This window comes from Camponotus vicinus, unplaced genomic scaffold (genome assembly GCF_025532165.1).
Source record: "Camponotus vicinus isolate PSW18456_S1 unplaced genomic scaffold, iyCamVici1.0 SCAF_10, whole genome shotgun sequence".
NCBI lineage: Eukaryota > Metazoa > Arthropoda > Insecta > Hymenoptera > Formicidae > Camponotus > Camponotus vicinus.
The window spans coordinates 12,420,607-12,437,407 of NW_028141946.1; the positions used below are offsets into that span (position 1 = coordinate 12,420,607).

Below are 16,801 nucleotides of genomic sequence, written 5' to 3' on the forward strand. Positions count from 1 at the left end.
CCAAAAACGACGGGACAATCCTAACTATGAATAAATTTTTATATTGCGGCCCGCTCGCAGTAATAGATTGTTCCCGTCAAAACGAGGCGATTAAGAGCGCCACCGTGGACGTTCGTCTAGAATTCGACTGCAAAGAAAATGTTCCACCCAACACCACGGCGTATTGTCTCATCATTCACGATCGCGTGGTGGAATATAATCCGCTGACGAATGTTGTGCGTAAAATTCTATAAAACGACGCGTAAACTGTCGTCGAATTGAAAGAGAGAGAGGGGATAATGAGACGGAAGCGGTGAAACGAATAAAAACCGCGGTCTTTATATATATAAGATTGTGGAATAAATAAACGTTGATCTCTCTTTCGACTAGCGGCGACGACGGTTACGAGTAATATCGCGATACCAATTTTCATCGATCTGCAAGGTTTTATCGTCAACGAACGATTCGTGACGAAAGAAGTGGCGATACTCGCGAACGGTAGAAATCTAACGCATCACGTCTTTCGCGCTCCGATGTCATGGAATTTATTGACGAAAGGTGAAAAATCGCAAGCCTGTTGGTTAACTTTGAATCATCACGGATTCCATTGGACCGACGAATACGTGGAATATAAATGTGTTAGACAGATCATCCGCGACGCGATATGTCGCGCGTCGAAGGATCTTAACGCGGACACTACTACGACAATTTATGTCAAGGGTCATGAAAAGAAGAAATGGTTGGTCGACATTGCGGGAGAAGTTGCGGAGCAACGCGATATAACAATCGAAACTATCGACGCCGATTACGAGGACATCGAACCTTTACGAATGCTGGCCACGTCACACACCTATCGTTGCGCTTACCACACGAAAAATTGCGCCTTAGAAAACGTCTGTAAACTACATAATTGGTGGTTGGAGAGACGTAGTCAATTACACGATATGTAAATAACGATATATATTTATATACAATATTTTTTTATATCGGCAATTAATCTTTAATGTATTATTCTTTCTACATTAACTAAATAGTTAAATATATAATATTTACTCATCTAACGTATTACGATTAAGCGTTCATACGCACATCGTCCTTCTTCAAACGCGTTTATCTTTAGTATATAATATTCTTTCCACATTAACTAAATAATTAAATATAATATTTACTCATCTAACGCATTATCTTTAACTTGGCGTATATGTGTTACGATTAAGCGTTCACTCCTCGATCGCTAGTTTAATACGTCGACTATCAAGGATTTCAGCCACCGGCTGACTCCAATTGATAATTCCAATCAAATGTATTATGTTATAATAAAAAATTGTACAATTAAACGTGATTCTCACGCACCCATATATGCACGTCGCCCTTCTCTTTCTCCCCCTCCTTTTTCCTCTCTCATCGATCGATCGATCGATGCTCCATCGCGCTTTCGCGAATTCGAGCGACTCGCTTCCGTGCGCGCGCTCGCGAGAGTCATGACGCGCGTCGCGATATCGTTCGTGTTATCGTTCGCGCTATCGACACTTCCGTTTGTCGCCGCTACGTCGCTAACCGATAGCGATATCGCGGAAGCGTTTCATTATCTGCGAATTTACGGCTATCTGGAGAACGATGAAAATCAACAATCATTGGATAACGCAACCCTTCTGAGCGATGCATTGACATTATTTCAAGAGTACTACGGTCTATCTGGAAATGGAATTCTAAACGTGGAAACAATTCGCGTAATGCGCAAACCGCGATGCGGCGTCGCGGACATTCACAATCACAGCCCATTAACGCGAAAGTGGCCGAAGACGCATCTCACGTGGAACTTTAAACTAGCAAATAGAGAAACTTTACGCACGACTCAAATGGCGTTCGCTCTATGGTCCAAGCATTCTTCGCTAACGTTTTCGCGCGACACGTTACGGCCCGATATACTGATATCGTATCAATCTGGCGCACACGCGTATGAGAACGATAAGAATGGAGACTCGTGCCCGTCACCGTTCACGGGTCCGGGGGCGGCCGTCGCTCACGCATTCTTTCCAACGGGAACGATCGATTACGTAACCGAGGTACACGTCGATGAATCGGAACCGTGGCACATCGCGCTAACGAGACCTCCGTCGAATAGATTGTATCTCCTTCAGACGCTGACGCATGAAATCGGTCACACTTTAGGTCTAACTCACAGTCTGAGAGAAGATTCAGTCATGTACGCTTATACGCCTACGGAAGACAAACAATTTCCGCTCAGATTGAGCATAGAGGATATCATAAGTATACGAAATCTCTACGGATCGTGGAAAACTTCGACTCCATCAACAACGACAACGACAACTACAACTACAGTAGCACCGACAACTACAATAACGCCAACGACCGTGAGGACGACAACGACGGCTCCTACCAATACCATTGATCTATGCGCCTTGAAGCGTATAGACGGAGCATTAATTATGAATCATCGCTTATACGTCGCGCGTAAACGCAACGTATGGTCGATCGATATAAAGAGAAAACGTTACGGCTCGCCCTTCTCATTCGCCGACTATTTTAAATTTTTCCCTCGCGATATCGCACGTATATCAACCGTGTATCAGAAACCCTCGGGAGACATCGTGATATTCGCGAACGGCTCTGTTTATCTCACCGATTCGAATTTTCAACTCAAATAGGATGGCCGAGATCTATCGAGCACATCGGATTTCCGCACGAGGCTAAAATAAACGCTGCGATAAACACACACGCGGGGCGCAGTTACGTTATATATAACGATGATAAGATAGCCGAGATGAACGATTGCGCGACGACAATTATGAGACACGGCTCTCTATGGGATACGTTTTCCGGGATACCGTCCGCGATAACGGCGACTTTTCGTCACATTGACGGTAATCTCTATTTCCTCAAAAAACACGATTATTACGCGTACAACGAATTCATCGACGCGATAACCTCAGCCGGTCCTTTCGATCTCAATATACTCGGAATAAAATGTCCCGCTGAAGGCATTCTAGATCAATTACAGGAACTCGTTTCCAAGATATATCGTCTAAAATACGTATCCGTCAACAGACCGGAGAATGATAATGATAATGATGACGATAATGATGACGATGACGATAATGATGACTACAACGACAATTATGCGGGAAACTTTGACACTTAATGTTTTAAGATTATTATATCTTTCGCGTCGTTCTAAACCGCTTCCTCGTCTGAAATGCGCATCAGCCTAGAAATTGAAAATTGCTATATTTAACGCATCGTTTCCAAACCGCACTTCCGTTAATCGAAAAAAAACAATGAGTATATAAGGCGCATCTCGATCGCGACGAGCAACATTTTTCGCAGTGCTCGAGATTAACGCGCATCTCTCAACGTCGAGGTGTTTCCAACGAGCATCGAATCCTTCTTCGCGAGACCGATCATGTTCGCGGGAATCGGACAGGAATATCGCCGAGTCCTCGCAAATCAATCGGCGCCGCAAACGACGACGACGACGATGACGACATCAGCAGCAATGTCCAATCCCTTCGTCGCGCCTTTGCGTCGAGACGAGGACGATACCCAAGACCGCTGCGACACTCCGCCCGCGGAAAAAAAAGCCAAATTGTACACCGAAAACGAATAAGTGTACACCTCGCGAATTATCTCACGGGAACGTTTTCGATTATCTCTCTCTAATTTTTTTTCAACAGATGGATGAGAAATTGGATGTTTAAACGCGAGATCAATTTCGCGAAACATCCGATTCGCATATTAGGAAGACGATACGCGCTGACTAAAACGTCTTACAAGTACATCGACATCGCTATCGTCGTAAAGCGAGAATCATACGTCGATATCGCTCTAGGAGACTGTCACGGAAAAGAGATCTCGTTGACGGCAGATATGTGGAGAGATCTGCTCGCTCTACGCAACGATATACTACGGTACTTCGAGAACGACTCCGAAGATCCGCATGCTCCAACGTTCGCGATAATCGGAACCGCGACGATTCGATTCGGCAAGATAAACAACCTCAAGACACTACGATTCGAATCGGGAAAGAATCGCATATCCATGTCACAAGCCACGGTAAAAGCGCTGTTCGATCTCGAATTATGCGTGAATCGCATCGTCGCGACGCTAACCGGCGTGCTCGAAACCGTCGACAACAAACTATCGAATTTCATCGATATCGCGACGCAAATCGATCACCCGAATGATATTCCGGAAGGAATTCGTCAACACAAACACTTCGACGCGAACGATTTAATCGATTGCGAATTACACGCTCTCCTTTTCAGACTCTACTACAGTTTGTAAAAAATTCTCGTAACAAAAAGATATATATCGTTATCGACAATTTATGTATCCGCGCATATAAATTCGAATGAAAAAAAATATGCGTCGCTAACGCAATCCCATTAACGACTTATGTACTCACACACACACATGTAACGTTAATCGAATAAATAATAAAATATTTTACACGAAATTCGTCATCTTTCCTCCTCCTCCTCCTTAAAGACGAACACCTCTACGCGTGACATATTCTCCCGATACATCGAGTTTTCATTCATTCATTCATTCATTCATAAATGGGAAAAAAATACCGCTTAGATTAAAACGAGGAAATACGGAGCGGAAATCCGTTCGCGACCGCTTATCGCTCTCCCCTTAATCTAACCGCGCTAATGCGTTAATGCATTAATGCGCGATGCTTTCAGGAGGATATATATTAATCCTGCGATTAAATCGTTCTCCAGTTTCATTCGAGTTTTATTCGATAGAGAAAGAACGTACGTTTCGTATAACAAACCGAAATGGATAACATTAACAATAATCTCTACTCTCTATGGAAGAAAGACTTCGTGAATCTATTGTTTTGCATCGTAGCAAAAGTGATGTTCTTCTGGAAGGTAAATAATGTTTTTTGTACGAAAGAAAATATACGCGCGTATATAATATATATCATTTTTTTAAAGTCCTCCGTCGACGTTGAAATTCCAAAATTCGTGAATATCGAACATCGGCGCGAAATACGAGCGGAGCGATGGAACGCGCGACACGATCTCGAGGAGGAATGGGGCGACACTCCGGAAAGCCGCCGAGATAACGAGATAAACGGATGGAAGTACCACGACATCTTCAATCTACGAGGCCTCTTCGAGATGCGAGATCTGTACGAGGAAATATTAGAAATAGAGAACATTCAATACGAGGAGAGACGAAGGAGAGAGGAAGAAGAGGAAAGAAGAATAATAGCGGAACTCGTGGAACAAAGAAGACTACGAGAGGAAGAACTGTTGAGACGGTTACGATTGCACGTAAAGGCTCCGGGAGGCTGACACTCGTACATATTATTATACGCACGTATTATATTATTATATACATACTCAAATTCTTTTAGAACAGACTATTGTAGTTATAATTCTCTCAATTGCGATCTTCCTCATGTATTATTTATGTGATATTTATAAAGTAATATATTTAATTATGAAAAAAAATTGTCTTAAAGTTTTATGGAACTCAATTAAGAATTCACAATATTTAATTGTTGTTTTAAAAAATTGGACTCAAAAGATACGTTCAATAAATGAAATTAGTTACTAAAACCGTTTGAAATATGCCTAAAAAACATCGACGTAAAACATTTATTTTAAGACATAAAATATGCTTTAAAAGTGTATTAAGATGAAATGTTGAATTTGAGGACATTTCCGCGTATATCGATTTTATAACTTAAAGACACTTTCCAATCAATGTCTCAAAGTATACAAACACTACAAAATTGACAATATTTTTTATTCATTACTCTATAAACAAAATTTCCAATATAATGTTTGTAAGATGCGAGTAAATATAAGTGAGAGAATATTTGAAAACATGTTCATTTGTATATGACAAAGTGTTCCACCGAAAATATATAAGTGGAACTCGTTTCAGGAACTAAACTAAAAAAGAATCCTATACCATTTTGCAAACAATCATGTAAAATTTCGAGATATTCATTAAAAAAGATTAGCCAAAGTACAAGTGCGCGACAACAAAAGCCGTAATATTGTAACCTGATACTAGGCGCGCGGCGAAGCTGTGAGAGGAGATCTCACCAAAACGTATCATGCTGAAGCGCCGCGAGCCGCTCTACTGTGTTTTAGAGATTTTTAATTTATATCTCGAAATTTTTGCGTTATTTGCAAAATGGTATATGACTTCTTAGTTCAGTTATTAAGGTCTGCTTGTATATTTTCGGTATACAACTTATACAGACACCTTGTATATAAGATGTCCAGATAACTGAATCACCATTTATGTAAATAGATTGAATCAAGTAGAAAAATACTGTGAAGTTTCGAAATAATTGATAAAAATTAATTTTAAAAATTCGATCTATTTGCGCGAGAATAAACGCGTGGCGATATGAGAATGTCGGTTGTTACATGATCTTTAGGACGAATTGAACCGCTGTAAATTTTGAAACAAAGACATTGGTGGAGAACTGTCTGAGAAATTGTACAATTGATTGAAATATATAAATATATCTTCAAATTAAAAATATTACCTTAATACTTTTGAGTTCACAATATATAATTTCTCTTTTAGGTAGACTCAAAAAATATGTTCAACATAAGAAATTAGTACTAAAACGGTTTGAAATGTATCTAAAACACATTGAGACGTTTATTTTGGGACATAAAATATTCCTCAAAAGTATGTCGCAAAATGAACTTTTTATTTCAATATTTTTCAGGTATGTGTTCCAAACAGTTTTAGTACTAATTTCTTGTGTGATTGCTATCGCTGGCTTAAAACGCATATCTTATGTAATAAAAAATAGGATTCCATTTAAGAAATTGACGGTGATCTTCAAACGACTTTTCAAGGTCAAATCATTGCCACCATCTGATGGTCCCCTTCAAGCCATACAACTTTTGTTTGAAACATTTTTTTAACGCGCCGTTTCGGAGATATTTGAGCGTATTATTTAAAATGGGACACCCTATATATACAGGGTGAGCCATTTTAATTAACGCACGCAATTATTTCGGAAACAAAGCATTTTAGAGAAAAATGTTTCAGACAAAAGTTGTTTGGTTTCGAGGGGGCCATAAGATGGTATTATTGGTTTGACCTTGAAGAGTTAGTTGAAGGTCACATGAAGGTCACCTTCAATTTCTTAAATGGAACCTACTATTTGTCATTGCATATTCTTGTAGCTTATCTCGATAGCTTTCCAAAACACTATAATTAAGTACCTTTTCGTTAAGTACTTTTTGAGTTATGAGGCTTGAAATAATTTCTTAATTTTACATAAACCGTAAAATATCTTGTAAAATATTCATTTTTCGATTATCTTACCTTAATACTTTTACGTACAAAATAATGAGAGGAATCAACTGGTGTAAAAAAAACACATAGTTGTTTTGAAGAAAAAATATGTAATTTGCAATTAACAATTCCATATTTTTTCTTAAAAACAACTATGTGTTTTCTTTACACCAATTGATTCCTCTCATTATTTAGTACATAAAAGTATTAAGGTAAGATAATCGAAAAATGAATATTTTACAAGATATTTTACGGTTTATGTAAAATTAAGAAATTATTTCAAGCCTCATAACTCAAAAAATACTTAACGAAAAGGTACTTAATTATAGTGTTTTGGAAAGCTCTCGAGATAAGCTACAAGAGTGTGCAAAAATATATAGGGTGTTCCATTTAAAAAAATTGAAGTGACCTTCACGTGACCTTCAAATGACTCTTCAGTGTCAAACCAATGATACCATCTTATGGCCCCCTCGAAACCATAAAACTTTTGTCTGAAACATTTTTCTCTAAAATGCTTTGTTTCCGAAATAATTGCGTGCGTTAATTAAAATGGCTCACCCTGTATATATATAAAATATGTAATTTGCAATTAACATATTTTTTCTTAAAAACAACTATGTTTTTTCTTTACACCAATTGATTCCTCTCATTATTTTGTACATAAAAGTATTAAGGTAAGATAATCGAAAAATGAATATTTTACTAGATATTTTATGGTTTATGTAAAATTAAGAAATGATTTCAAGCCTCATAACTCGGAAAGTACTGAATGAAGAAATACTTTATTATATTGTTTTGGAAAGCTCTCGAGATAACCTACAAGAATAATTAATAAAAAATAGGGGTTCCCATTTAAAGAACGGAAGTTGACCTTCAAATGACCTTGAAAATGACCTTTAATGTCGAATCCAAGGTCACTATTAGATAGCCCCCTTTGTTCCCTACAACTTTTATCCGAGTCGTTTTCCTTCAAACGTTGATCCTGAAAAGTTATGAGGATGGAACTTTTAAAATGGGACACCCTGTATATATATATATAATAATTTTTATTGGTTTTTAGCCAAAGAGTGATGGCAAAAAGACCTGTTTTTCGCCCATTTTTTGGACCTCGAATTTCAAATTTTTTTTATGCCAAATAGTACTATATGTTCGAACATTAATCCTAGAGAAATTTTAAGATGAGCATAGGCACGGTTCCGGAAATATGAAGGGGTGAAAGTGATGGTTTCTCATAATCCATGAAAGTAACCACGAAATTCTTCAAGTGTCCATACCAAGGAATAAAATATATATATAACAAAGTGAAACATATCGTTTCTTATGGATTTTTTTACGCCGGATTCAAATATGACCTTAGATTTCATCTAACATGAAAATTCCCCGAGATAGATGGAGTTGAAGTGAAACTTGACACCGCCTCTCACGGATCGGGCTGAAATGTGAGACTCCGTCTCTCACAGATTAGGGTGCTTTTCTAATGTGAGTCCCTTTACCTCTCACTATGTAGAGTTGTTTTGTGAATCGTGATAAATACATTGCATATTTCAGGATTGGGTATTTGTATCCCATGGTATTGAGCAAATGCAAGGAACCACACAATTGTCATTACATGACTGCAACAACCTGCAGTCGGAGCACCACTTTCACAAGTACAATAGTACTCACGAATATCCCCCGTCCAGTTTTTGCTTTATCTATCAAAACAAAAATGTAGTGACACTTACTACCATGGTAACGAGATTTCATATGTGCCTTAATCAATGTAGGTTCTTCAACTGAGATGCCATACTTCTCACAGTTCAAAGCTGCTGACGGGTGCTTCGGCCTTGGATTGAACTTCTGTACCAAGAATATTTCTTCTTTCTGATGCTCTGCATAGTATGAAATCGCATTGCATATTTGATAAGATCCAAGACTCAAGTAGTACAGATCATCCATCGAAAGTTCAGGAAATTCAATGAGTCGATTATTTTCTTCATTATCGAGTGATGTATACTCGACTCCAAGGAATGGTGCTTTCAGTTGAGGAAGATTGAATTCTTGGACGATGATTTGCAAACGATTAGGGACGTTAAGTCGAGAGTCTGTGCTATGCCTTCATGCATGACATCACTCAGAATTGGTTTGTGGAATAATTCAAGAGAGCAAAAGCGATATAGAGAGAGTCAAGATCGTGTTTGAAAGTTTTATTAAACGCTGGCAAAGAAAAAATCTTGAATTTCTTCTTGAGGCGACCGAAGACTTGCTCTATCACCCAGCGACATTTGGTTACACATCTTGAAGCATTTGCTTCTGCGGTATTAAGTTGACCGAGTTCTGGACAATAAGCTTCCAAATTCTTCTCTTCAGTTAGGAAATTCAGCCAAAGCTGCCAGATCTCCGCCGCAAGCAACACGGCGTGGAGGGGGTAATGAGGATGTGAGCGTAAGCGTACGTGTGAGCTCGGCGCTTTGGCTAGCTTCGGACAGTAGAAGAGGACAGAATACAGTCTTCTGTCTCCTTCCTACCAAGCTGGCAACAAAAAACGGGCGACGCGCAACTCAGCTCGCTTTTCGATATCTCAATGCGTGCGACAGCGTTAAATGTTTTCCCCTTATAGCTTTTTATATTACACACATATTTTTTAACTGATAAATATTAATCTATTTAATATATTTTTTAACTGATAAATATATTATACATTTATCAGTTGTAAGAAAATATCGATATATTTTTTCATGTGAAAAATTAAATGACATAATTCTTATAAACAAATGTATATATATGTATATATACACACACACACACACACACACACACACACACACACACACACACACACACACACACACATATATATATATACAGGGTGAGCCATTTTAATTAACGCACGCAATTATTTCGGAAACAAAGCATTTTAGAGAAAAATGTTTCAGACAAAAGTTTTATGATTTCGAGGGGGCCATAAGATGGTATCATTGGTTTGACACTGAAGAGTCACTTGAAGGTCACGTGAAGGTCACTTCAATTTTTTTAAATGGAACACCCTATATATTTTTGCACACTCTTGTAGCTTATCTCGAGAGCTTTCTAAAACACTATAATTAAGTACCTTTTCGTTAAGTACTTTTTGAGTTATGAGGCTTGAAATAATTTCTTAATTTTACATAAACCGTAAAATATCTTGTAAAATATTCATTTTTCGATTATCTTACCTTAATACTTTTACGTACAAAATAATGAGAGGAATCAATTGGTCTAAAAAAACACATAGTTGTTTTGAAGAAAAAATATGTAATTTGCAATTAACAATTCCATATTTTTTTTAAAAAACAACTATGTGTTTTCTTTACACCAATTGATTCCTCTCATTATTTTGTACGTAAAAGTATTAAGGTAAGATAATCGAAAAATGAATATTTTACAAGATATTTTACGGTTTATGTAAAATTAAGAAATTATTTCAAGCCTCATAACTCAAAAAGTACTTAACGAAAAGGTACTTAATTATAGTGTTTTGGAAAGCTCTCGAGATAAGCTACAAGAGTGTGTAAAAATATATAGGGTGTTCCGTTTAAAAAAATTGAATTGACCTTCACGTGACCTTCAAATGACTCTTCAGTGTCAAACCAATGATACCATCTTATGGCCCCCTCGAAACCATAAAACTTTTGTCTGAAACATTTTTCTCTAAAATGCTTTGTTTCCGAAATAATTGCGTGCGTTAATTAAAATGGCTCACCCTGTATATTGGATGATTGCATAAGTTCGTGCCCGATTTAAACTTCAATAGGTTATATTTTAAAGAATACACTTTTATTAATCAATTATATAGTCTCTATTCTCCTCTACAATGGTTTTCCAACGATCTACAAGCTTGTCGATTCCATTTTTGAAAAAAAAACTTGGTTTTTCTTGAAAAAAGTTTGTAAGATGGTTTTCGACAGCTTCCTCGGAACTGAGATTCTTGCCATTCAAACTATTCTGCAAAGACCGGAACAGATGAAAATCTGAAGGCGCAATATCTGGAGAATATGGCGGGTGTTGCAGAATTTCCCATTGCAACTCCTGCAGTTTTCGCAGCGTCTGTTGGGCGACGTGTGGCCTAGCACTTGTCGTGGTGGAAGATGATGCCTTTTCGATTGGCTAAAACCGGACGTTTTTCTCGAATAGCTGCATCGAGTCTAGTGAGTTGCTCACAGTACTTGTCCGCCGTGATTGTTTCGCCGCGTCGGAGCAGCTCGAAGTGAATAATTCCCCTGCAATCCCACCAAACACACAGCAACACCTTCATCGGATGCAGGCCAGCTTTTGCGACGGGTTCTGCTCCTTCAGCTGCTTTTTTCCATGTCCTCTTCCGCTGTACGTTGTTGTAGAGAATCCACTTCTCTTCGCCTGTTATCATTCGATCCAAAAATGGCTCTTTTTTGTTACGCTCGAGAAGGGAAAGGGCCACAGTCATGCGGTTCAGCTTATTCCTTTCAGTCAAGAGATGCGGCACCCACGTATCGAGCTTGGAAATGTATCCAAGCTTTTTTAAATGGCGAAAAGCGGTTGAATTATCAATGTTCAGCCTCTCAGCAATATCCTCAGTTATAATCCTTGGGTTTTTTTCCACTAAGGCACACACAATGTCGTCATCAATGCCAGAAGGCCGTCCAGAGCGGGGTTGATCTTCCATGTTGAAATCACCATTTCGAAATCTGCCAAACCACTTTTTGACTGTCCGGAGAGCAGGAGCACGGTCCAAATAAACGCTCTGAATGTTCTTTGTGCAGTCCCAACACTTACGCCTTTTCGAAATTCATATAGCATTACATGCCGCAAATGCACCTTTTCGTTCTCCATTTTTAATAATTTCTCTTATGCACAAATGGACTTATCTGAACAATGCCTGATGCTAAAGTGACACAAGACACTGTCACCTATTCGGTGCAAGCAACATTACCAAACGAAAACAATAGAACTCCGCCATGCAATAACTTAATGCCATCTATGAAAATCGGGCACGAACTTATGCAATCATCTAATATATGAGTCATTCTTTTACAAACCGAACGGTTTTTGACCGACCCATTGCTAAATCGCTTCATAATTTTTTGACGTGTTCTAGATACAAAATGAGTGAACACGTGTATCGGGATTTTTTTTTTTAATTTTTTTCGAAAAATATCGGGATTTTAAATTTTAACGCGATACATTTCATGATCATTTTCAAATCGCCGTATCTCCGGTAAATTTTAACGAAACAAAAAGGTTTTTTTTTTATTTTAAAGCTAAAAACATCAGTTTTCTCGTAAAATTGATGTCCCTGATGTAATTTGAAAAATCACTATTGTTTATAACAAATAAATTGTTTAAAGTTAGTTTAAACAACCGCTCGCCATAGATACGAAATTGTAAAAAATACCATTGAATTCCTCGTCAAATTTCCTAAAAGAAAAGTATTTTTCGAGAATGGACACTTTATTTTTACTATCCCAAATAAAATAAAACTTCCGCTGCGCGACGCCCCGCTGAGCCGTGCCGCGCCACCGCCGCGCCGAACCGGGCCGGACCGGGCCGGTAGTGGGGAGTTAGCAACTCTCGTTTTATAACTGGTTTAGACACGTCTGTTTTCAGTCCTATTTTGATCGTTGGAACGAATAGACGTGTTAAAATATTCGGTGTATGCGTTTGTGTTTTATTGTTTGTATAATATTTCGTTTTACGTACGTTTTACGAGAATTGTGAACTTAGAAAAAGTAAGTAAATTATTTAAAGTATATAGTTTAATATTATTTGAAAAGTTTATTAAATATATACAAACTTTTAGCACAATGCCGAAAGTTGCGAGGAAAAAGAAAACTGTACATTGGCGTACAGACCAGTGCTCTAATCCGTTTAATTTGCCTAATCACGGTAAGAAGAAAGGATCAACGCTGAGACAAATCACGAAGAGGCAGCTGCGTGCATGGAACATTCCAGTAAATGATGAAAATTTACAGATGAGGATCTGTAATTCCTGTCGTCTTCGACCTTCATTACCAGCTACTAGCACTGTAAATGAACCATCTACTAGCAATGCAAATGAAGAGAGTCGTCAACGTCAAGAGGTGTGTATAATTCTTATGTTAATTACAATTAAAAATGTTAATTAAAAATTGTAATTATTGTTAATGTTTTTGCTACAAATTATAAGTATTTATTCTTTTTAAAACAGGCAGGTCCATACGTTCATGATGTTGTATCACTCACCGACGAATCAAGTGAAAAAAGTGTTAAAAGCAGCGACACTTCTGAAGGAAAGAAAGTACGCATTATTTCAGAAGTAATTGCTGGAGTAAATAAAGGAATAAGTTTTGTTGGATCATTCCCTATCAAAATGAGAAAAATTCACCAAACAAAATACTGTAAACAAAAAATAGACAGCATATCAAATGCCATAATAAACAACATTTTTCACGTATTTGATGAAGGCTCCGATAATAAAGATGATGAAAAAACATGTATGTTAAAAGTTATACAAGAAAAATTTACTTCAACATCAGACCGAACAATGAAAGTAAAAATTTTAACCATAGTTCACCAATGGTCTTATCTGAAAATTAAAGAATATTTTCCAACTGCTACAAGGCATATGATTGAAGTAGCAAAGACGATTGCCGTACAAAAAGATATTTTAGAAGGACCAAATCCAAAAAGTCATCCGACATTAAAAGAGAACGTAATTAATAGAATAATTGCCTTTTATCAATCGGACGAATTCAGTCGAATAATGCCAGGACTAAAGGATTACGTATCGGTGAAAATAGATGGAACAAGACATCACATTCAAAAAAGATTACTTTTAAATAATTTAAAAGAATTGCATCGTGCATTTAAAGAAAGTAATTATGAAGTGAAGTGCAGCTTTTCGAAATTTGCATCTTTACAGCCAAAACAATGCATCTTAGCCGGAGCAAGTGGCACGCATTCAGTCTGTGTGTGTTCCATACATGAAAATGTAAAATTATTAATTGACGGTGCAAATTTTAAACGGCTTACAGTTGATTGTCCGCAACCCATTCAAACTTATCATGATTGCTTAAATAAAATTATATGCAACCCTCCATCTACTAACTGCTACATGGGTACCTGCTCCGCATGTCCGGAAACAAATGATTTAATACAAGAGTTGGAAAACATTTTTGATGAAAATTATATCGACTCCGTAAGTTACAAGCAATGGACACACGTCGACCGAACTACACTACAAACTGTAGTATCGCCTGTTGATGAATTCTTACAGATTTTAACAGATGGACTTAAGAAATTATTACGTCATTCCTATGTAGTAAAAAAACAAAACGAATTTTTAAATTCTAAAAAAGAAAATTTAAAGTCAAACGAATGCATCGTAATTTTAGACTTCTCGGAGAATTACGCATTCGTAGTGCAAAACGCAATACAAGGTGTTCATTGGAACAATGACCAGGCCACCGTTCATCCCACTGCCATCTATTATAAAAACGAAAAAAATAAATTGAAAATGAAAAGCCTTGTATCAATATCAGAATGTTTGAACCATGACACCATTGCGGTACATCTTTTTCAGTCGAAAATTGTAGAATTTATAAAACAGAACCTACCAACAGTTAAAAAAATTATATACTTCTCGGATGGAGCAAGTGCTCAGTATAAAAACCGACAAAACTTCATAAATCTAAGTCATCACATGCAGGATTTTAACATCGCAGCAGAGTGGCATTTTTTCCCCACATCGCATGGAAAAGGACCATGTGATGGATTAGGTGGAACCTTAAAAAGGCTCGCTGCCCGAGCAAGCTTACAACGAATCGATAATCCCATTCAAACACCCAAAGAACTATTCCTTTGGGCAACGGAAGCTTTACCGAATATTCACTGTAATTACTTCACAACTAATCAATACAACCAGAAAGAAGAAAAATTAACACCACGTTTTCAGTTATCAAAAACAGTGAAAGGGACATTAAATTATCACTGCGTCATTCCCGCAACATTAACAACATTACATGTCAAATTATTTTCACTTTCTGAAAAAGTTACAGTTGTAAAAATCATGAAATAAATGACACAACAAATAACATAAATTTTAAGCAATAATTATTTTTTCATTACCTTAATTATTGATCCAAAAACTAAATGCGTAACACTCCTTTAAAACAATTTATTAACTTCATATACGAATTATTGCAGTAAACGAAACTTATTTTAAATATATTTAAAGATAAAGATATTCTATATATAAAATCATTCAAGAATCCAAACGACAATAACTAAAAACCTTTAATTAATATATGTTTTTTTATAAAGCACTGAAAAAAGTATGAGAGATATTAATAATTAATAATTGTTTCTTATTTCTTGACAAATATTGAAATTGACCAAATAACAATCGTTATAGTATATATCACAGATAAAGCAAAAATGTTGGTGCGGTACTTGTCACGCGCCCGCCGGCCGGTTCGGCGCGGCGGCGGCGCGGCACGGCTCAGCGGGGCGTCGCGCAGCGGAAGTTTTATTTTATTTGGGATAGTAAAAATAAAGTGTCCATTCTCGAAAAATACTTTTCTTTTAGGAAATTTGACGAGGAATTCAATGGTATTTTTTACAATTTCGTATCTATGGCGTGCGGTTGTTTAAACTAACTTTAAACAATTTATTTGTTATAAACAATAGTGATTTTTCAAATTACATCAGGGACATCAATTTTACGAGAAAACTGATGTTTTTAGCTTTAAAATAAAAAAAAAACCTTTTTGTTTCGTTAAAATTTACCGGAGATACGGCGATTTGAAAATGATTATGAAATGTATCGCGTTAAAATTTAAAATCCCGATATTTTTCGAAAAAAATTAAAAAAAAAAATCCCGATACACGTGTTCACTCATTTTGTATCTAGAACACGTCAAAAAATTATGAAGCGATTTAGCAATGGGTCGGTCAAAAACCGTTCGGTTTGTAAAAGAATGACTCATATATGTATGTATATATATTTATTTTTGAAAATTATACGATTTGATTTTTTAATATAAAAAGATATATCATAATATTTTCTTACGATTAGCAAATATATATAATATATTTAGCAGTTATAAAAATATCTAATATAACAAGCTAACAGAGAAAAACGTTTAACGCTGTCGTACGTATCGAGATATCGAGACGCAAGCAGCGTCGAAAATTTATATGCTCGTTATGTATCGAGCGGAAAGAACGAATTGGTGGCTGGTTCAAATCTTACCTTTGAGTTTTTTTTATCTTATTATTGTGCTATATATTTTTATTATTTTAACAGACAAATTAGTATTTTAATTATAAAATATATTTAAAAATCATTGAATTAATTTATTTGCTATGCAATGAGAATTATAAATAAATGTTTATTTCATAAAAAAATATTAATTCAATGATTTTTAAATATATTTTATAATTATGTAACGATGCACCCCGTGCACCCCCTGAGATGCATCGTTTCCCGGCATGCGATCCGCCGGAAGCTGCCGCCCGGCAGAACATCCGCCGGGCA

At 36.8% G+C, this 16,801-nt stretch overlaps 2 protein-coding genes and 1 pseudogene across 2 annotated transcripts; 2 read left to right on the forward strand and 1 right to left on the reverse strand.

Annotated features, from left to right (window-relative positions):
* Positions 1 to 1,460: 1,460 nt before the first annotated feature.
* LOC145960059 (matrilysin-like) lies at positions 1,461 to 2,648 on the forward strand. The gene has a single exon (XM_083079331.1). The coding sequence runs from the start codon at positions 1,461 to 1,463 to the stop codon at positions 2,646 to 2,648; it is 1,188 nt and encodes a 395-aa protein (XP_082935457.1).
* Positions 2,649 to 2,764: 116 nt separating this feature from the next.
* Positions 2,765 to 4,284, forward strand: LOC145960060 (uncharacterized; annotated as a pseudogene).
* Positions 4,285 to 11,374: 7,090 nt separating this feature from the next.
* Positions 11,375 to 11,950, reverse strand: LOC145960061 (histone-lysine N-methyltransferase SETMAR-like). The gene has a single exon (XM_083079332.1). It carries the CDS (start codon positions 11,948 to 11,950, stop codon positions 11,375 to 11,377), a length of 576 nt encoding a protein of 191 aa, XP_082935458.1.
* Between the last annotated feature and the right edge of the window lie 4,851 nt (positions 11,951 to 16,801).

Bases quoted from the DNA above. Each gene is read 5' to 3' on its own strand.
- LOC145960059 (XM_083079331.1), top strand. From the start codon at position 1,461: ATGACGCGCGTCGCGATATCGTTCGTGTTATCGTTCGCGCTATCGACA.
- LOC145960061 (XM_083079332.1), bottom strand. From the start codon at position 11,950: ATGGAAGATCAACCCCGCTCTGGACGGCCTTCTGGCATTGATGACGAC.